General features: G+C 40.5%; 3 protein-coding genes across 7 annotated transcripts; 1 reads left to right on the top strand and 2 right to left on the bottom strand.

The window, feature by feature from the left end:
* Nucleotides 1–1571: 1571 nt before the first annotated feature.
* On the top strand, nt 1572–22598 carry LOC125766391 (glutathione synthetase-like). Of its 5 annotated transcripts, none has more exons than XM_049432308.1 (7): nt 1572–1587; nt 14204–14421; nt 14505–14717; nt 15687–15859; nt 21228–21270; nt 21340–22115; nt 22195–22598. In XM_049432308.1, the coding sequence occupies exons 2-7, from the start codon at nt 14269–14271 to the stop codon at nt 22319–22321; spliced, it is 1485 nt and encodes a 494-aa protein (XP_049288265.1). In that variant the 5' UTR covers nt 1572–1587; nt 14204–14268; the 3' UTR covers nt 22322–22598. The 5 variants fall into 5 exon arrangements, with proteins under 5 accessions (XP_049288265.1, XP_049288286.1, XP_049288255.1 ...); XM_049432298.1 differs by lacking the exon at nt 1572–1587 and adding an exon at nt 14015–14133; XM_049432288.1 differs by lacking the exon at nt 1572–1587 and having other exon boundaries at nt 14021–14421.
* LOC125766463 (uncharacterized) lies at nt 2917–3896 on the bottom strand. The gene has a single exon (XM_049432461.1). It carries the CDS (start codon nt 3642–3644, stop codon nt 3210–3212), a length of 435 nt encoding a protein of 144 aa, XP_049288418.1. The 5' UTR covers nt 3645–3896; the 3' UTR covers nt 2917–3209.
* On the bottom strand, nt 8309–13754 carry LOC125762336 (polyhomeotic-proximal chromatin protein-like). Its single transcript, XM_049424297.1, has 2 exons — nt 9511–13754; nt 8309–9445 (listed from the first exon to the last, which is right to left on the bottom strand). Exons 1-2 carry the CDS (start codon nt 12667–12669, stop codon nt 8309–8311), a joined length of 4296 nt encoding a protein of 1431 aa, XP_049280254.1. The 5' UTR covers nt 12670–13754.
* Nucleotides 22599–22667: the final 69 nt, after the last annotated feature.

The following is a 22667-nucleotide window of genomic DNA, read 5'->3' as shown; positions in this document are numbered from 1 at the left end:
TAAAAAGTTGTTTTTTGGTGTTAAAAAGTGATATCCTTTCTACGAGGATGTTGTTTCATTCAAAGAGTGGTTTGTTCAACAATTTGTGCGTTCATAAATGATGTTAAATTGCAAAGATTTGTTAGCACGTGTTTTCATTGTTCACGGCGTCGGTTTGGTTTAGGTCACTGTACTCTCGCGTGACACCTGTTACTAAGTGTAAGTGAAGGAACAAAGCCGCTGTGTTAAAGTGAAGCTAGCCAAAAATCACAGTATAATTTCTTGAAGCAAATGTAAAATTTTCATTACTTATTGCATTTTAAATCTATTCGACTTTTCTTTTGCAAGGAAAAGATTATACGGAGGTTGGAAAAACGATGAAGAAAAGTGACGCCAGGGCGGGTGTAAGTGTGTTGAGGTAGTGCGTGTGTGCCTCCTTTATGAACTCTTTTGACATTCCATAAGTTATCAATGTATGTTTCGGATTTAACACTATCGTGGTGATCGTGGTTGAGATTTGTTTCTTCTTACGCTTACCTGCGCAGACAATAAATGTTCTTGCGTTCTTACTCCAACGTGAAAGTTATCATTGTGTGTGGGAGTAAAAAATTAACAATCAGTACGTGTACTAAATTTGAAAATTATTTCAATGTGTGTTGTGCTGTGAATTTGTGTTGTGCAATTTTTTAAAAAAGGAAAATGCTGTGAAAAAAGTGTTGGTTGTTTTTTAGTGAAAAGTGATGTCCTTTTCTCAATAAGTTTGTTGTTTATTAAGAAAAATCGTGAAAAATATGTCTTTTTTAAAATTTGTTTTAAATGTGCCAAAGCGCATTAAAATGTGTATGTGTCTTTGGGCACGGGAAAAAGGGCAAATGTTCGTTGTTTTTTAGTGAAAAAAAAGTGAAATGGAAGTGAGTCCTTTTCTCAATGAGTTTGTTGTTTATTAAGTGAAATCGTGAAAAATATGCCTTTTTTATTATTGTTTTAAATGTGCCAAAGCGCATTAAAATGTGTATGTGCTTTTGTGCACAGAAAAAAGGGAAAATGTTCGTTGTTTTTTAGTGAAAAAAAATGAAATGGAAGTGAATCCTTTTCTCAATAAGTTTGTTGTTTATTAAGTGAAATCGTGAAAAATATGTCTTTTTTTAAATTTGTTTTAAATGTGCCAAAGCGCATTAAAATGTGTATGTGTCTTTGGGCACGGGAAAAAGGGCAAATGTTCGTTGTTTTTTAGTGAAAAAAAAGTGAAATGGAAGTGAGTCCTTTTCTCAATGAGTTTGTTGTTTATTAAGTGAAATCGTGAAAAATATGCCTTTTTTATTATTGTTTTAAATGTGCCAAAGCGCATTAAAATGTGTATGTGTCTTTGGGCACGGGAAAAAGGGCAAATGTTCGTTGTTTTTTAGTGAAAAAAAAGTGAAATGGAAGTGAATCCTTTTCTCAATGAGTTTGTTGTTTATTGTGTAAAATCGTGAAAAATGTGTAAATATGAAAAAATTTAAATGTGTGTTAAATGTGACAAAGTGTGCATTTGTGCACAGAAAAAAGGGAAAATGTTTTTTTGTTTTTGCTGCCAAAACGCTATCGATAGATTGATAGTTTACCAAGGTAAGTGAATCACATTCAATTATAAATATCGAAAGAAAGATTTTTACTAGAGTTATTGATATATGGGCCTCTCCAAAAGGCTTGATCCGCCATTGCTTTTCAGCGTCCATCATTTTACCCTTTCTTCCACAAAGTATTTTGTAGTATAGTATTTTGAGTAAATAACTGAATATCTTTCTATTCATAAATCTTTCTTGTCGGTAAAATTTTTTGCCATTTTTTAGTATTTAAAAAAGTGCAAACAGCCCGAAAGTACAGAAAGAAATTATCTTTTACTGCTTCCAAAACATAGAATTACTATTTGTTTATGTGTTATATGGTTAATATCTGTTTTAAAACAAAGTTATGTCCTTTTCTGAATGAGCTTATTGCGTGAAATCATGAAAAATGTGGCCATTTTAGGCGAGTGTTGTGCTGTAGATGTGCTAAAGTGCATTAAAGTGTGTTAAAAATGCTTTTTAAGTGCAATAAAAATGCAAGTGTTGGTTGTTTTTGGTGCAAAAAACTGCTATCAAACTATTGTTTATCCAGGTAAGTGAATTACAATAAATTATAAATATAGGAAGAAAGATTTGGGAGTGAGAAGTAAGATGCAAAATGTCGTATAATTCTTGTAAAGTTTCAAAAAAAAAAATTGTCTCAAACCTCAACTACTTCATACTAGAGATGTGCACACTGAGTAAGAGTGAGTGAGTGAGTTTAATCGTGCATCGGAGTTTATGGTTTCAACTCAGCATAAGTATTTTTTATGACTCTTTTACTTACTCCTTTACGTTTTTACTCATTCACTCACTGTGCCGACTAATGAATAACAATTTAAATCCAAAAGGACAACCTAAAACCCCAAAAAGAGTACCAAAACACTCACTCACCCTTATTGCGTGAGTTGAAACGCAAAAGAATGAGTGAGTGAGTAAAAACGCCAAGGAGTGAGTCATTAGTCGGCAGAAATTGAGTGAGTAAAAACGCCAAAGAGTAATTAAAGGATTAGTTTAGAGTAATATTTTTATGACTCGCAAAAGAGTGAGTAAAAGATTCAAATCCATATAATCACTCTTTCACTCTATTTCAACTCTCTGAAAATAATGAGTATTCTCATCTCTACTTTATACACCCTCTCGGCCAGCAGTTTTCAATTGATAGGGCCCCCAATTGTTATTCCTCCTAGGAGCTTGATTCCACACCTTCCTCCAAGTATTCTTGGAGGACCGTTTCATCTCATAACGCCTTTAATACTTTAACATTGATGGAGGTGTTTATACTAATAGAGAGGCGTCATCAATAAGATGATACACCTGAAGAATGTAAATAATTAATTAATGTTCCTGATCAATGTTCAAAATAAATAGTGAAAACTTTTATTATATTCGTTTTGCATCCGAATCGGTACATCAAGCTGATAGATGATTTCGTTAAGATTAGTTGACTTCCTTTCCATATCACATCAACTGGCGACAGAGACCCCGTCACGCTGTTGTCGGGTACACCATCATATAACCAGCCTCTCTTTAGCGGAGTTTGGCAGCATTTCCAAATAAGTAGCGTAATGTGTTTATTGAAGTGTTGCAGCAGTAGTTCATCACTGTGCTGTTTGAATGCGATCCCCAAACCATTGCTGGTGCTCAATCCTGCAGTACGCTGCGTTCCAGGCTAAAGTCATAGTCCGGTGCGTACATCACCCGTGCGATGTAGGTGAGTATTTCGTTTGCCTGAATACGCGTAATCTCCATATCGGACGATTGGCCAATGTCCGCCGACAGACGAAACGGGACACCACTCAGCGCGTGACCAACCTTCTCATCGCTCCGTTGCCGGACCGGGACCGGATTCCCAGCCTTCTCACCGGCTACCGGTGGTTCCGGCACGGTAGGATACAAACCACCACCACCCGCTGGAGTTCCCGCTGGCGTACTCGTGCCTGTCGCATCATCCGCTGGTTGCTGACCGCGCCGTTCGATGAATATGAAATCTTCCTGCGTCGATGGAACCGCACCGGGTATCGGATCCGACGGGATCTGTGTAGGGCTGGGTTTTTTGCTCTTGAAAAATGAAAACATCCTGCTTCGTATGAGTCACTTTCCCTTTTTGGGTTGATTGCTTTTGCGGTCGCTTGTACAGCGCGATACGCGGTGTCCTTTGTTTTGATTTACGCCGTAACTTTGACAGCTGATTGCGACGATGGTGGCAGTTGCGTTTATAGTACCGGATGGAAGGTTCGACATTCAGTGTGCATGTGCATTACATCATTTGCGTTGGAATTTAAAAAGCAGGAATAATAATATTTGGTAGCGGGACAGATCTTACACAAAAGGATATAAAATCCCATCCGAACCGTATACACATATGCACGCACACAGTACTAAATATCATGCTACAGAGGTAATTAAATTCAAGGAAAGGAAAGCTAAAAAATGGCTCCTCTTTAGGTTGTAGTGCCAGAATTTTTTAGGATTTTCCATATAAGTAAAACAATTAAAAAGCAATTAAACTTATTTTATCATCAAATCCAGTAATTATGCAAAGCAGCTTGAACAATTTCAAACAGTTTTCTCATTGAATTTACCACCCGAGGAGGCGCCCAGTACTTCACTAAAAAAGACAACAATTGTGTGACTTGTTCGCTGTGAATTGAATTTTCATGTTTCGCGGTTTAAAAATTTAACTTTTTAACAATTACAAAACTTACCCCTTTTTTCCAGTGCAATGCACGAAATTGACTAAACACGCTACGGAAAGTATAATTTTAATAGATTTTATTACTTGCATTACAACAGTACAAAAAGCGAAGTTTTATACAATGATACAAAAATAAAGTTTCTTCCACTTTTGTTTAATGTATTTTGTCCGAAGTTTAATGTGTGTGTATATATATATATATATATATATGTGTGTACGGGTGAGAAAGTGTTTTTTATAATAATCTAAATAAAATTCTCTTATTAGGTTTTATGCTTTCATCTTATCTAAATCTTTTAATCGTTAAGCCTAGAGTATGCCAACTGAAAGGCCGGGCCTGACCGTGTTGGTCCTTGCGCCAAATAAGGAGAATTTTCTCTTTTTTTCTCTCTCTCTCTTCCGTTTTTTTTCTTTTTCTGCGTAAATGCTACTACTGAGTGTTGCTACTACTGAGCATCCTCATTCATTAACAGGACGTTTGTTTTTTGTTGTCTCATTTTGTTTTCTTTTAAACCGCGATAAAGGTAATTTTATGTTAAAAAAAATAAAATATGATTTTCTCCAGCAGAAAAAGAATCGTTTCATTCTTCGCAAGCCCACCTATGGAAACTGTACTGCTGTGATTAGCATCTGTGATGTTTGTATTAATAGCAGTAGAATAGAATTGTTTTGAAAACTAAAATGCATTGCATTGTATCAATATGCACATCAAACACCGGACACTTTTCACAATCTACCGAAACAGGTGGCATTATCTTAACAGTAGGCTAACGCGATGCTAAACGCAATGATTTCACTGTCACACACTGCTGATTGGGACACTTATTCACAATTAAGTAATGGTACAAGAAACCGTTCACTGCAGTATATCTTTGCTTGATAAAGATCGTGTGATCGCCGCGAGTGTGCGCTTTTTGCTTTTTAAATTTTTAACAATTTTTTTTCTCCATCTACCAATAAAAATTTACTATTAATTTCCTGTCTTTTTTTAAATACAATATAAATTCTTACCGCCAAATGCTCACCCTCTCGGATTTCCTTTTTTCCCGATCCGTGATACAACACACACACAATCGACAGCGAAAGGGTTTCTTGTCGGGTCTAGGTTTAGCCTACCACTATCACACTACAAACTAAACGCACGTGAAGAGATACGAGCTATGAGACAGTCAAGTTAGACAGGTAGGGTTAGTCATTTGCGCATGCGTTACGTACACAACCAAGGTTAAATTACCGAATACTTCTTGTTCGTACGACTCCCAAAATGAAATAATAATAAAGCAGCGTGTAATAAACCCAGACACGTATGCATTATTGGGGGAGGGAGGGGGGACGCTAACACAATCACACAAACGCAACATGTGCGTGCGGTTACTAATGTCTAATGTCACATCGATAGTACCAACTATGCTACTAACATCAACAAACGAATAAAGGGATATAGTTAAAATTATAAAAAAAACGAACTAAAACAACCGTAACAGATATTTAGAGATTTAGTTGAAACAGCGCGGGTTGACGGTGGGAAACATTTTCACAAAATGGCCATATCCGCTTAAACACGCACACACACGCACACTGCACAGTATACAGCGAAAAGCTGAACAAAAACCATTCCCTTCCCAGGCCCTTACTGTTTTATGCTCTTTTCGCGCACGTTTAACACACAAATCTAGCCTAGATATATTGAACAGGGAAAAAAGACGCTTGCTGTCTATGGATTCTCGATCCCTGGGCTAGCCTAACTATCGCCTTACAGCAGCATATTCAGATCAGTGTGTTTAATTCATGCTATGGTTTCATCTTCTGTTTGTTTTTCTTTTTTCCATGGAAATGAAAGTAAATAAAAAAATAATAATAATTTACACGTGAAAAAAAAGTAATGTCCTTATGCTTTACACATCCTTATAAATCCTTTGTGCATTGGGAGCGTCTAACCATTAAATTAAGCATGCTGTTTCTCTTGACAAATATTGCCGTCAAATGCATCGACCCTTGGTGCAGCGTATGCTACATTCGGTCATTTTGTCAATTGTTTACACACACACATGACGAACGACGCCGATGACTGCAATTGCTGCGAGTTACTATTCGCCACGTTTGTGTATGTACTAGTGATGGGAATAACAACTCACTTAGGTGAATTGTCTCTGCAGCGAGTGAGTGACATTAGTGAGTTAACTCTTAAGTGAGTTAAGTGAGTTAATTGACTCTTAAAAAAATTATTCACCGCGATGAAAATATGCGAAAAAACCATCATGACGCTTTGCGATGACTGACAAACTCACGCATGAATGTTATTTCACTCATACAATGATATGACTCACTCATGTGTGAGTCATAACATGAGTCAAATCCAGTGTTGTGCTTATTGAATCTTTTGAAAAGAATCATTCATATGAATCTTCAGAGTCATTCCAATCATGAACCGATTCCCAAAATTTGAATCAATTTTCATAAATTCAAATGAATCTTCAAATATTCATGAATCCTTAATGATTCGTTGCCATCAAACTAAAATGAAAAGGGCCAACCGGTGTTGGATGGAGAGAAGGGGGGGTGGAGGTGAAGTTATTTCAAAGGTGCTGACGGTGGGTAGGGGAAGGGGGGTGAAGGGAGAACACATAAATCTTCAAGCTGTCCCGAAATTCTAAGGATTCATAGATTTTCTGAATAGAGATTCAGAGTCATTCGTTCTGTTCAAAGATTCATTCAGATTCATGAATCTGAATCAGATTCACCCAACACTAGTCGAATCATTATCGCACTCGTGCGTCATTTACGTGTCAGTGAGTGAGTTACATCGCAAAGGAGTTATAATAACTCATCGATGAGAGATTCGAATTAACTCACTCAGATGAAAGATTGACTTCCCACATTCATTCTCATGCACGTCTATAGTGTGTAATGCGTTAATACACCTTAAACCTTAAACTTGGCCCTTTCGGAACCTTTGGGTAAACCTTAAACTAAGCTGCAACGATTAGTCTGGCGTTAAGAAAATTGTAGCCTTAACCCTAACAACAAGAACCTATTGATCTGTTTGTTTTGTAAACAATGCGTTTAGCAGACATGAGAAGGAGCTGACATGGTGTTGTGATTTTTCAATACCCTACCACTGTCAGTACGTAAACTGCGACGCAAAATTGCGTTAAATTATTTTTGATTATATCGTTGGAAAACTAATCTGATCTCGCTGCATTCCTGTTTGAGTTGATATTCATCATCAACTTTAAAGTGTTGTAGAATGCTGTGTTAAAGTAGTAAAAACCTCCTCTAAAAATTATACCATTCAAGTTGTGTTTGAAAGAGTTTGGAAAGTTAGCAAAGCATCATTTTGGAATATTCTAACAGATTGATTATTACACAAAACAGTTATACACTATTATCACTACACTGTTAATATAAAATACAAAAAAAAAACAAGTACTAAAGACAGTGTGCTAAGAAAAGCATTAGGAAAACAAAAAAAAGATGTTCTAGACAAAATTAAATCTTGTTGCCTACACAATTGTGTTAGTTTGAAATTGTTTAAAACAGTACACACATACAGGGTTCCACAAAAGAAAGGATAAATAGCAGCAATTCGATACTGAAAGCTGTAGTCACACGGTAAAAATCTTTGCTGATGAGCTACTTTTTGCCATCAGAACAAAGGCACCGGACCGGGTTTCAAATTCCATCCGGACCCGTCCCCCTGTAGCAAGGATTGACTATCTTGGTATGTGGTAAAACAAGTCTTGATACGGCCAGGCCGTCCTAACAGAGCAAAAAAAAAACATAATTAAAAAAGAGTGTGCTAAAAAGGGGAAGTGTTAATGCAGCGAAAGTACGAAAGAGAGAAAAGGAGAGAGAGAGCGAATGAAGCAGATAGGGATACCCAAAATGGAACGGAGTACCACTTGCTGGGGTTTAGTAGTGAAGCATAAGCCAGCTCTGAACGAATTAACTGTGAATGCCTAACACTACCGAACGTAAAGGCAATAATGTAATAAACAGCAAATGTGTTACGCTTATCCAGTTTCGCGCTCAGCCTGATGTGTGATCAATCGAGCGAGATGAGGTTCGCCGCGTTCAGTTCCAGATCGTCGCACAGATCGATCACACCGTCCGGGTCGAGTATGTGGCTAATGTTGACGAAGCTGTTCATGTCGTAGCCGGACAGGGAGGACAGTTCCTGTCCGGTCGTACCCGATCCGACCGGTGAACCGGTACCGGTGGATGGTACGCTGCTTCCGAACAGATTGCTCGGCAGCGACGGTGACCATACGCTCGGGGAGGAACAGAAGGACGCGGAGGAGGGTGAAGCAGTAACCGGCATCATCGCTACCGAGCTTTGGCTCAACAGTGCGTCCGGTTTGCCACTGACGAATGTGTTGCGTGAACCGAGCCCAACAGCAGTAGTACGTTCGCGATCCGTATCGAGCGATGCCATCGCTGGGCGTACACCGCCGGCCGTTTGTTTGGGGAAAGATTTTGCCGAAACGTTAGCGCCGGGTTCACCACCGATCCGGGTCCAGTCACGGTCCAACGATTGGGTGGAGGAACCGGTCGACAGTGTTGCGAACGAACCGGACGTTACGGTGCTGGTGCGGGCGGGCGTTTTGTTCAGTCTTACGCTTGCCGTGTTCGGCTGGGACATGGTACGGGTCAATGGCGATACGTACGCGCCGGCGGACAGGGAACCGCTTGCCGACGCGGTAGCAGTTGACGATTGCGAAGCGGAAGGCAAATAGCTGATCGTGGTGGTGGTGCCACTGGTAAAACCACTGTTTGCAAACGGCCGGATCGTGATAGTACCGCCGGTCGGTACGGGTGCGCTCGGCGTTTTGGGCAGCAGACACACACCGACGCCACCGTTCGTACGAGTGCGACCACCGCCGGCACCAGTTTTCACGACCGCCGCCGCCGGCGTTGCTTTGGCGGTGGTGTGCAAAATTTGGTGCTGTCCCGCACTGATTACCTTCACCTTGGTGCTACCGTTCGCCACGGAGGTGGATGCGTTGGTAGGCTTCACCGCGTTAATGCTGTACGTGACGGCTGTTATCGTTGGACCGAGTGAAACACCACTGGTGGTGGTGGTGGACCCGGACGACAGCGTGTCGATGGTTGCGGTTGATGTTGCTGTGGTGGTGGCGGGCGAATTATACTGCTGCAACAATTCCGAGAGACTTCGACGGATCTGAGAAAAAAAAGGAAATGGTGAATTATTAAACGATGGAAATTGATGGCGAAACGAATAAATACCTTTAGACCATCCGCTCGATGTGGATTGCGACAGCCACGGCATTTGCAGTCGACACAGGACTTCGAATCAACGTAGCACGGACAGCGTTGACCGCAGCAGGTCAGCTTACCAGGCGTTGGGGTTGCATTGCCGCAACGGCAACCCTTACGTTTCATTGATTGCTGTTGCGATGGTGGTGGTTGCGATGGCGGTTGTTGTACCGCTTGCTGTTGAGATGTCATCTGCTGTTGTTGTTTTTGTTGTTGTTGTTGCTGCTGCTGCTGCTGCTGTTGTTGAATGATGAGCGAGCGGAAGTTTTGTTGTTGTTGCGGTGCCAGTGACACTACCGTCTGCTGTGATGGTGTTGTGAGTTTCTGTTGTTGCTGAATATGATATTGTTGCAACTGTTGTTGTTGCTGCTGTATTTGTTGTTGAACCAACGATGTATGTTGTTGCGGAAGCTGCACTTTAACGGACGATTGCTGCTGCTGCTGCTGTACGACTGCTGCATGTTGTTGCTGTTGTTGTTGTTGTAGTGGTAATTGTAACGGTCGTGTTTGAGGTGGCCGGAACTGCAATACGATCGGTTGCTGTGTTTGAGCTTTCTGTACCGTTGCCAGCTTGGGCTGATCGACATCCACCTTGGCAGGAATTATTGAGCGTGCGCTGTTTGCTAGCCCGGCAGTGTTTGATACCATCGTCGCTAGTTTTGCCTGCTGTCCGTTGTTGACCGGCTTTGCAGCCGATACCGGATCCGGCTTTCGCTTGATCGTGAACTTGTTTCCACTCTCCGCGTACAGCACCGAATACATCGTGGTACCGCTCGATACGGTTTTAATCGGTGCTGCCTCGAATTTGATTTCCTGCGGTGTGGTAATGTTAACGATGCGCGGTGTCGTCGGTACGCAGCTGTTCTTGATGATCGGTTGCGTTAGGAGCGGTGAGTTTGCCACGCTCGGTGGTACCATCGTGCTCTTGCCGGCGGTTCCACCCGCAGCAACCGTACCTGCCGGTCGGTTCGCGAGTGATTCCGCGTGTATGATGGTAGGACCGATACGTGCCGGTAGCACGTTCCGTATCAGGCTGGAATTGATCTTGTTCGCATTCGGACGAATGACCACGTCGGCTACATTGCCCGGGAATGCCATGCGTGACTGCTGTGGCTGCATCATTGGCATCTGCTGCGGTAGCTTCCCTGCGACGGTTTGCTGCTGAGCGGACAGCTTTTGCGGCTGCATAATTTGCTGCATTTGCTGCTGTTGCAACTGTTGGCGTCGCTGTGCAATTTGTAGCTGCTGTTGCTGTCTCTGCTGCGCTAGCTCTTGCTGCTTTTGCAAGCTGTCCTGCTGCTGATGCTCTATCAGCGGTGGGTTGTCCTTTAAGTACTCTATCGTTTCCTGCTGCTGCTGCTGCTGTTTGCGCATCTGGGGCACATTCTGCACCGGTGCTATCGGTTGCGAAATGATCGCTTGCTGATTTTGGAAAGCCATCTGTTGCTTTTGTTGCTGTTGCTGCAGTTGAAACATTGGTTGTTGCGGCATTTGCAGTTGCGGCTGTTCTACCACCTCCTGCTTAATAGTTTGCGCCAGTGGTAGGGATTTCTGTGACCGTACGGGTACGGCCGGTGCAGCACTCAGCATCTTTTGACCGGACATGATTGGGCTGCCAGCGTTCGGTTGAGACGATTGCTGTTGCACCGATTTTAGAGACTGCGATTGTAACTGTACTGATTTTTGTGGCTGCAGCTGCTGTTGTTGTTGTACCTGTGCCATTTTTTGCACCTGTTGTTGTTGTTGTTGTTGTTGTTGCATCAGTTGCTGCGGTGGTTGTTGTGTTGGTAGCAAAAGTTGCTGAGATTGCAATTCCGGCTCTATTTTCACTTGTGTTTTCAATTGTTTCGGTTGCTTTATTGCTAGCTGCTGCTGCACCAATTGTTTCTGCTGTACTTGATGCGAAACCTGCTGCTGCAGCTGCTGTTGCGGTTGTTGTGGATGCGCCTTCGATCGATTACTTTGTTGCTGTTGGCATTGATATTGTAGCTGTGGCTGCTGTTGCAACTGTTGCACCTGCTGCTTTCGCTGCAATGATTTTTGCTGCTGACATTGTGGCAGCGCCGGCTGTTTGTGTTGTTCCTGTTCCGTTGGTATCTGTTGTATCGTTAACCTTTGCTGTGCCGGGGTCACATTCGATATTTTCTGTTTGAATATCTGGCCCTTTTTCAGCTTTATTGGATGTCCTGGTTGTTGTTGAAGTTGCGAACATTGCTGCAATGGTTGCGATTGCTGCAACTCTTTCTTTTGCTGGTGCTTCAACGGTTGTGCTTGCTTTTGCTGCAGCACCTGTTCTGGTTGTTGCTGCTCTTGCTTCACCGGCTTTTGTTTCTGTTTTGCTTGGTTTCGTTTCTTCCGCTCCTGTTGGACCGGTTGCGGGTGCAGTTCTGATTGTTTTGGTTGACGCGGCTTTGTTTTACGCAGCACCTTTTTCTTCTCCTGCAGCATCACTTTAACATTCTCAGCCGGTGTAGTTGTTTTGTTGACCGGTTGAGGTTTGTTTGTTGTTTTAGAGCAACAGGGTGCTGAGGGTGGTACGACAACGATCGGTTTCGGCTCGGCGGGTGTTTGCACGGTTACGACGGGTGGTGGGAAGATGCATGGCAGTATCGAATAGGCCGACTTCGACAGACCGGAATTGCACTTGAAGTCATCCACAAACGCCGCTCCCTCCTCGATCAGATCCATCAAGCTGTTGGGCGTTGTGCCAGTACTACTGCTACCGCTTGTACTGGCACCACCCTCTGCCCCACCACCACCACCCGGTTGGGTCGGTGCACACTTGCATATATCTGCATACACTGGTCGCGACCGGATGAACGTACAGATGCTCTTGTAGCATTGTAGCAGCAACCGAAGCTGCGTGTTCTCCCTGTACTGCAGCAAACCTTTGCAGAAGCGACATGCTGGTTTGAGCCTTTTGTGTTTGCCAACGCACACACGACATATGTGGTGCTGGCAATCGCCCGTCGATGGACTGTGCGGTTCCACCAGCAGCTTGCAACACACCGCACAGCTCAGGCTTTTCCGCAGGTACGGCAACAGACGATTGAGATCCTGCAGCTCGGCCACAATGTCGCCCTGGAAGACGAGCCGCGACGTGGTGATGTACAGCGAGGTCGGATTCATTGCACTGTTTGATGTCTGTCGGCCCTGGTCCGCCACCAAACGGAGCGACGCATCTAGATGACTTCACTATCAAAACAATACGCTGCGCGACCGACAAGCGTCCGGGATGTGATACCGAGTTTTTCGGCTGTTTTTTTGCTAAGCAGCTGGTTTATGGCGTTTCCGATTGTAGCGATTGAGAAATGCAACCGGGGCGTACCCTTCACTGGAATAGTTTGGTAAACGGGAAAGTCTTGATACAGCAGCACAAAAATTCTATCAAATAAAGTAAGCGTAATAAATGTTTGACAGTCTGCTTGCCTTGCGGTGCTTGGATATGGCGCAGTTGTCTTTTCCAGCATATACACTGCTCGAAAATGCACGCTAGCATTCCAAGCAGTGCTAGAAATGTGCACGGAAGGTACGCAGACTGCTGTAAGAAGTGCCCGAAACAAATGTTGTGTTTTATTTTGCTGTGAATAAAGCCACTAATATTAAAAATAATTATACTATCGATAAGTAAGATTTAAAAATTGCTACTTATTATAACAGAAAGCAATTATCAATAATCAAACTTCGATTTCAGCTTCGATTTCTGGTAAGCACTCGTTTTATGGTGAACTCTTGGACGAGGGAGTCTAAACGAATGCACAACGCCTTTGTTGTTTTTTGTTTTTGTAATGTAGGTAATAAATATTTCCATTGTATGAGCTAATGTAGCAAATTATTTTACTTTTACCAAATTTTTGGCTATCTACAATTGCTTGTAAATGCAAAGGGGAATAGAGTAATTATACCTTTGTTACGTCTTGTAACAACGAATTTGTTTTACACAAGCCTGATGTAAATAAACCAGAGAATATGTTCCGGCGTAAGATAGAAGAAACAAAGGAAAAAGCTTTTACGAATTTTAATGTTGGGCCATTATGAGCTATCGGCAACATATTGAGGCATGTTTATGCTTAGTAGATAATTGCGCTAATAATGGAATAGTCGCACTAAAAAAATACCCACAAACAATACACGCTCTACACCGTATTCATCACTAAACAAGCCGGAAGTGTTCGCATTCCTAACCATACCCTCATTTGTTAACATGTTGCATTTCGTTATTACCTTTGCCTTTCGTTTTATTGTGGATCACCACGTTCTATGATAGTTGAACCATCATACTGTTGAGAAGGTAAACAATAAATTTCTTTTTTTTTGGTGTAGCAAATAAACATTTGCACCCAGCCCAGCACGGCAGCAACAGCGCACGGTCTGCACTAAAGTGTTTTTGTTTGGTATTGTTGACATTTGCATCATCGCGTTGACTTCATTTGACAGTTCACAAATGATTGGGCTATCGTTCCAGCGAACAAGAACTATTCACTTTACCAGCCGCGGGTAGCACACAATCGGTCTTGTTTATCTTATCAGCACGCAGTACAGGTTTTTTGTTCGTGTACAACAAACAGAACGAAAAGCGATTAGCAAACGATTGTGTGTAGTACGCAGGCAGCGTTGCATTTGAAAGCTAACAGTCGAATGAGCAGCATTCCATCATTTACAGTTGGTGTTTTACGTGGATTTGCAACCGGCAATTGCTAGCAGCAAGTGTAGCACAACCGAGACATAATGTCCGCTCCGACAAAAACGCTGAAGTCGTGCATTCCATTTCCGCTGGATGAAGCTCAGCTGCTGGATGTAGTGGAAAAGGCGAAGGATTGGGCCATCATGCACGGGGCAGCGATGCGGTCCAAGCAAGACTTCAACCCGGATGCGCTGCTGGTAAAGCGAACACATCGTTCCCATTACATAAGAAGATGGCCGCACGCAACAGTTGTTTAATTATGATTGTATCTTTTTTTTAGTTTGCTCCGTTCATTCTAACGCCGTCTTCGTTTCCCCGGAAAGAGTTCCAGAAGGCGGTAGATTTGCAGCCGCTGCTGAACGAGTTGATTCATGCCGTCGCCCATGACAGTCAATTTCTACTCGCCACACTCAGCTCAACGGAAAAGGTGGACGAGTTTACCCGTTCACTGATCACCATCTATCGGACGGTGCTGTCCGAGGGTATTGCACAGGTAAGCGCATGGACACTATCTTTCGCAGGGAAGCGATACAAACTCGTAAATGCTTTGCGAAAATTCGTTCGTAGCGAGTGTTTACGGTGTACCAGTAAATGGCCATAGTGATTGCATACCAGCAATGAAGAACGATACACATGACGATGATTTGTTGTATTTGTTTGGTGCGTTTAGGGGTTTGGTGTAGTCGTTTGTTGAAGATGTAAAACTTTCTACTATGCTTTAGTGTGAAAGTGATAAAACAAGTAGACGACTTTTGATAGTAGAAGGGCTATGTGTAATAGGGTTTTGTTGATAAAAGTCCCTCCAAGAGTTGAACTCATTTACCGAATTAATAATGTGCGTCTTATTTTATCGTTACTTTTATCGACTTTTGTGCATTTTAGGGGTATGAATTTGTGATATACTGAAGATTTTCTTATTCTTACTTGATGTATACATTCCTCGTAGTAGGAAGTTAGCTTTCTTTTAATTTCGTGCACTACCATCCATATTGTATGGAGCAACAAGCACAGAGACGTTCTGCAATTTTGTTTAATTTTCATTTATCACAGTTTTAACCAAATTAATTCTTCTACTCCTAATACTGCAAAGGTAGACATGATAATTGGCTTGACTCTATCTGGCTTTTAGTAGAACTTTACGGTAGCATATATGTGGGTTAACTAATATCTGTGCATTAGAACTATTCTGGAAGGTGGAAAGAATACATTTTTTTCTGAATTAAATACTTTTAATATGTACGATAGATTAGCTATAGTATACAAGGAAGAGGTGCAGTTTTAGGAAGGATAGAAAAAGACTAACTTAATGAAACCCAAATTAACAAACGCAGACACACGAAACGGTCCAAAGCTTTTTATCATTGTGTTGACTAATTTTTTCGATGCGCCTCATATACGAACAACTGGGAATACACGTTACGTATGATACTCTGCCGTCCTAATGTCGTTTCGCGACCCCCAGCCCATCAGTTTAGGGCTGCTGCGTTCGGATTTGATGCTGGAGACGCGATGTGACGACGAATGCAGCGAACGGATTTGTCCCTATAATGCTTACTGCTGCTGGAAACAGGTGGAAATCAACACGATCGCGTCGGGTTTCGGTCATCTCGGGCCCTCAAGCAAATATTTGCAAAGGTTTTTACACCAACCATACTTATTTATTTCCTTCTTCTTTTTTCCATCTCTAACGCCCACATAGAAGTACAGTGTTTCTTGTACATTCCCTATCCCATCGTATTTTTGTGCATTTAGTTGTGGTTTTTTCTGTCTCCCTCCTCTAATGATACTTTTTTACATTTTATTGCTACTACCATATACTACCACTACTAGTACTCTTTTGTCATATGTTTCTATTGTTCTGCATACTGAAAGCGCTCAAGATAATTAGGTTCATTTATAAATGTCTCGCGCTTATCTTCAAGTAGAACGTTCTTGCTTTTTCACTCTGAGCTACTTTCCGGTTATAGATGTTATTTTTTTATTTGCTTTAAAGTATCGCTACGTTAGCCATTTTGTGCATTACAAATGTTTAAGAACATTTTTTCTGGTCGGATGTTGGTTTGCAAAATTTTGCTCAAATAGTTTTTCAGCGAGTTCTGTCTGAGAACCCGCAACAATTTCGTTCCAAATTAACTAGCCAGTTCGAAATTGAAGCCATTTGGCCAATGTTGAAGCTACGTGGAAGTACTTAAATATTTAGAAAGTGTTTTTAGTGTCGCTTATACGCTTTTCTTCTTCGCAATAGTGTCGCTTCCGTCAGGTCATTAATGGTAAAGGATTTATATACTAGATGTTTAATTTAGTTCGTGGTGTATGTTTTTCACTCCTTCCGAGAAGTTTCAAGATTATTTCGTTATCAATTCCAAAAAAAAAAATAATCATTTCAACCTATTCACGTAGGTTATTACTGGTTCATTCGGGTTTCTTTTCACATATTCTTTTTCACAGGCCTTAAACTAAAAGGGCAAAACAAAATTAATCTCCTCTTTGTATATACAGGGTTTATCAGGTCAATATGGCATCTGAAAGGCATAGTTCGCCGGCCAGAACATGTATTTCGTTTCCTGTCAAGTATTTCATTTGCCTCAACATGAAAATCCTGTTGCCCAATATGATTTTAGAGATTATTGCTTTAGCTTTTTCACCGGGATTGTTGCCTGCTCCTGCTCGTTATTTGTACCATATTTTTTAATTTATTTTTCATGCTTTTTTATAGTTTTTTTTAATCAAATCATATCATTTAATAAAGGGTGAGGGCACAGCTTCACGCTGTTGTGCCATTTGAAGCAGAATTTGTTAGATTCATTAAATTATGAGAAGTTTTATTCATGAACATTTCGAAAACATGCATGTGTATGTGTAGCATGTGTCAAACCGAATTCGAGCAAAATGTAAACAAACAAAAATTTAGCATGGTACTTTTTATTCCAGCAATTATATATTTCGAATAGATGAACGGAGGAAGTACAATTGCATTGCAAAAAATAGTTTATTAGTTCTTTTACACTACGTACACAATATCAAACCGTTTTATTGCATTCTACGCTATTACGGGATTGTTAAACCTGGCACTTACATATGTTTTCGAAATGTTCGTGATAAAACTTCTCATAATTTAATGAATCTAACAAATTCTGCTTCAAATGGCACAACAGCGTGAAGCTGTGCCCTCACCCTTTATTAAATGATATGATTTGATTAAAAAAAACTATAAAAAAGCATAAAAAATAAATTAGAAAATATGGTTTAAATAACGAGCAGGAGCAGGCAACAATCCCGGTGAAAAAGCTAAAGCAATAATCTCTAAAATCATATTGGGCAACAGGATTTTCATGTTGAGGCAAATGAAATACTTGACAGGAAACGAAATACATGTTCTGGCCGGCGAACTATGCCTTTCAGATGCCATATTGACCTGATAAACCCTGTAAACTACAGTAGAACGTTTATTATCCGGGGTGCTCGGGACCGGATTGATGCCGGTTAATCGATTTACGACGGAATTGACGGATAAAATCCTTTAATTATCAAGGTTGATAATTGAAAAATGATGTTTTATCAAACAAATTATTATGAAAAAAAATAAAATTTAGAACGTCATTTTAAATATATCGTTTGGTGAGGATTTTAATAATTTTAATCAACCTGACATCAGTACAACTGTTCACCACCGTTGAACAGCTGTCAATTTACGGCGCACGGTTAATCCGCCCCCGGATAGTCGACGTTCTACTACTGTATATATAAACTTCGAAAGGCAGACTATTTTTAAAGAAAACACCACGAAGTAAGATAAACATCAATTTTTTAAATTTACGCTTAAACTTCTAATAACTAAATGATAAATTAAATCTTCTAAACTGTAATATCAAATACTTTTTAGTGCTTTAGTTTGAAAACATGATTTCAATATGGCTGTAATCATAATTTGCAAATTGGTAATTGGTTATTTCTATCAGCGTGTAATCTTTTTGGATTGTTTTTCTCAATATATTTTGTTGTTCCATGTACGTGTAGCGTTTAGTCTGTTGTTTTTGGTTCTGATGCAGGCATAGTTTTTGCAGTTTTTTCCCTTTTTTTCTTCCTCTACCAGCATCTTTATATTTGTCCGCAGCCTAGTGCGGTTGGTGTTTGGTCACTGACATTACATAGGCATAGTGAACTTAGAAAACAAAGAAACGTCCCAAGAGTTACGATTAGGGTGATCAGTAATGTAAATTAATTTCAACTGATTTGAACACATTTCGCATAAGCATCAATTCCTCTTGAATTTTTGAAACTAAATTCAACAATAGTCATCCAGGCGCATCTCAAAACGTCCTTTTGTAAATAAAATAAAAAATGCCCGAATGTTTTCTTGTTTCGCGTATAACTTGTGTCACATTAGTCCTTTCTTTCTATATATACACGCAGAACTTGATTTCCGTATTCGCGTATTCTACTCCATTCTCTTTCTGATTTGTTGAATGCCCTTTCGTTTTGGTTGTGCATGACCGTTACGCGTTACGTTTCGTTAGCGAAAAAAGTGTGTTTTTGTTTTTTTTTAGTAATAACCACTCACTACTACCAATCGATCTGATATTGTGTTACAAGTATTTTGATTAATGTCCAGCTAGAAAAAAAATTCTCTTCATTTTCATTGATTAACTGTTAGCGTTTGATACATTGTTGTTGGTTTGAGAATGGTATGTTGTTTGTTTCGTTCTTCTGTTCTAATCTGTATAGTTGCATCTCGTTCTGGTCGCAAACTGTTAAGACCTTTTGTTTGCAAAACCCCTCCAATGTGATGGATAGGTTTATGGACATTTTTTTTATCACGATTTGATATCGTTACATGTGGTCCTATTATTCTCTTCCCTGCAGACATTCTGTTCTAACCGTCCTTTACAATCGTTTTTAACCCTTTTGCCTATTTGCTCGCGGGTGTTCAGAACCGAAATTCGACGTAGTAGGTGTAACGCGAAATTATCTAAGTGTTTTTGTTAATGCTACGATTTGGAGTGTAAAATGAGTAATGAAGCAAAAAACAAAAAAAAAAGCTAATAATGCGATTCACATAATCTCAGGCACTTGTTGGAAAATATTCGGATATTGGCAAACCAAAAAAACTACAATGTTCGCTATCCTTTGAAGTCATCTGCCTAGCACTAAGCGATCAGAAAATTAAATAACCAAACCAAAAAAAGGAATTTAAAAGAAACCGTACCACACACCAAATTCGTCCTTCTTCTTTTAACCCTTTTTTCAGACCGTAACGCTTGCACTACTGCGGTCAGACTATTTGCCCAACTTTTCGGATGCCATCAAGCAGGTGGAGATAAACACGATCGCCTCCAGCTTCGGCGGTATTTCGACCATTATGACACCGATGCATAGGTACATTTTAAACACAAACCCTTCATTCTCGTTGTTTTGTTTTTTTTCTCTCTCTCCCGTGGAGGTCCTAACGTTACACCATTCCCTACCTGTCTCACTTTATCGCTGTATTATTATATCTAGTTTGCTGAATGTTAATTGTTTTAACTCGTTTGTTTTGTTGTACATGTTGCTCTATTTGTTGATAATTTTTGCATGTCCGATATTTGATACACGCTTTTAGATTTTAGAATGTTTTATAGTTTCACACAATTATTTTAACCTACCCACCATGATGTGATAACATTCCGTGTTTCATTTTTTTTACAGATTGTGAATGTAATTTCTTGTCTGTACTGTTCGTTTTGTTTAAAAGTGTAATTAAACTATAATATCACACCACGTCAAACGGTTAAACGGTAACATAGTAAATAAATTGCATACCTTCAGGCGCGCACGCTCAAAATATAATCCAGCCGTTTGGAAGAGAAGAGTTATACACACATACTAATATTATTAATCCATTTGTTTGTTGTTTTTTGCATATTCTCATCCCGTTTAAATTGTATGTAATTTAAATTTAGAAACCCATTGTTTTGACTTGTAAAAAAATGAACTTGTGCTTGTTGTTTAAATATTGCATTCAAAGCTGACCAGAAACAAAAAAAGGAGAAGATTTTGGGTGTGACTGGATGAACTATTTAAAGAGTGTTTTTGCTAGCGAAAGGGGAAAAAAATATTTTGTTTGAGTTTTACATGATACAGCTAGTACCCTGATACTGTCAATGCTACCATCGCAGGGATGTAAACCTTTTTTTTTGGAAATACAACAAAGTAAACATTTGATGATTGTAAATCTTGGGACCGTACAGTACAGTAATCATTTCTATCTTTTTCCTATTCTGTTTTTTTCTTCTACCTTTCATAATTAACGTACTCTTTTCCATGTCTGTCACATAAAGTGGAACGTCGATTATCCGTGCTCATCCGGGACTCAGCCGTTGCCGGATAAGCAAATATCACCGATAAAGGCACATTCTCTTTTTCTTGATAAATATTAGTGTTTAGTGTGTAATGGGTGGACTTTTTTTCTTCTAATGCAAAATGTTAATTTTCTTAGTTACACTTTGCAAAAATAACTCTGTTCTATTTGGTCAAACTTGAGCAAAGTATATCATTCCCTATTGTAGCTTTTATTTCTTACTATCATTGGTTTTCTCAGTTAAGTATGTCAATTCGCTTTTGGAACTGTCATTTCCGAGCTGCACGGACAATGGGATAGCCGGATAAAAGGTACCCGGATAATCGGCGCTCCACTGTAACTAATTAAATCCTGCTGGAGTAGCAGTTTAGTAGTTAATTAGTGTATTAAACTTCTGAATAGTCTAGATATTGCTTCTCCATTCTAACATTCATACTTCTTTTGCGCTGCACCACATTCGCTACCTATCAACCAGGCTTAACCGTGTATAATATTTTTTTTGTTTATATAGCTGTTTATGTAGTTGTTGGTATTTGTGATTTCATATTAGACTTATTTAACATATCGCATCATGTGACTAACTGTGCAATTGATTTCATTTTCTTTTTTAAATTCTCAACTCATTTACGATGTTACGGTGTCTTTGGAATTTTGCACTCAATATAGCTATATTTTGATGGAACTCGGAGAGCAAAAAAAGCTGATGAATGTAAGTATTCGGTTGATCGTTCGATTGAATTGTTGATCTATTATTTAACACACGAATGTTTGCTTGTAGTTACCGGAAAACAACGCCCTGTCTGGACTGTGCGATGGAATGGTTGAGGCGTGGAAGTTACAGTCCCGTCCATCGGCCGCAATCTTGTTCATTGTGGAGGACGTTACGTACAACATCTGTGATCAGCGTTTCCACGAGTTTTACATCCGTAAAACGTACCCACACGTGGCCGTTATTCGGCGTACGCTTACGCAGATTAGTCAAACTGGAAAGCTTGGCACCGGGAAGGAACTGCTCGTCGACGGTATCGAAGTGAGTGTCGTGTACTTTCGTGCCGGGTACGAACCGGGCCACTACCACGGACAGTCCGAGTGGGATGCACGGCTGCTGATCGAGCGTTCCCTTGCCATCAAGTGTCCTTCGATCCAGTATCATCTGGCCGGTACGAAGAAGGTGCAGCAGGCACTGGCAAAGCCGGAAGTATTGCGCCGCTTTGTAGGTGACGAAACGAAGATTGAAGCGATTCGTGACATTTTTACCGGGTTGTACTCGCTCGATCTGCACGAAGGTGGTGATGAGGCGGTAGCACTCGCTCTGGCCAACCCGGAAAGATACGTGCTGAAGCCACAGCGCGAAGGAGGAGGTAACAATGTGTACGGTGCGGATATTCCGGCCGCGCTCAATGCGATGAGCAATGATGAACGTTCCGCCTGGATACTTATGGAGCGTATCTTTCCACCGACTTCGACCGGGTACATGATCCGGCCGAATGGACCATCGCCACCACCATTGGTGCAGCTCGTTTCGGAGCTAGGAATCTTCGGCACCATCATCGGGTAGGTTCACCCTCTAATAATCAATGCGATTGTTGGAAACATTGCGTTTTAATGTGTTCCCCGTATTCGTTTCAATCAGCTCAAAGGATACCGTGCTGTACAACAAGCAGGTGGGACATATGCTGCGTACGAAGTTATCCACATCCAACGAGGGAGGCGTTGCGGCAGGTTCGGGTGCATTGGATAGTCCATATCTTATCGATTAGGACGCTGCACGAATGCATTCCCATTCCGGCTACCTCATTCGTTTTCGATGTAATGATGGTTTGATAGACATGAAGCGAGAAAAAGAGAGAAAGAGAGGGAGAGAGAGAGAAACAGATAAAAAAGAGAGCTATCATTGATTCATTACACTACTATTCTAAATCTAATGCAAATTTGATGAAAAATGAAAAGTTTTCAAAACCGAATCATATTTACAAGCTTATAGATTCTTATTTTTTTCCTGCCCCCGGGAAACAATAAATCAAAATCTTTAGTAAATGTTTTGTTGTAAGTTTTATATAAAGTTGATTTGAAAAAAAAACCTATCCTTTTCCGCCGGTTGGTCGC

The sequence above is a fragment of the Anopheles funestus genome, chromosome X, assembly GCF_943734845.2.
Source record: "Anopheles funestus chromosome X, idAnoFuneDA-416_04, whole genome shotgun sequence".
Lineage (NCBI taxonomy): Eukaryota > Metazoa > Arthropoda > Insecta > Diptera > Culicidae > Anopheles > Anopheles funestus.
This window is presented reverse-complemented; position numbering and strand designations above follow the sequence as displayed.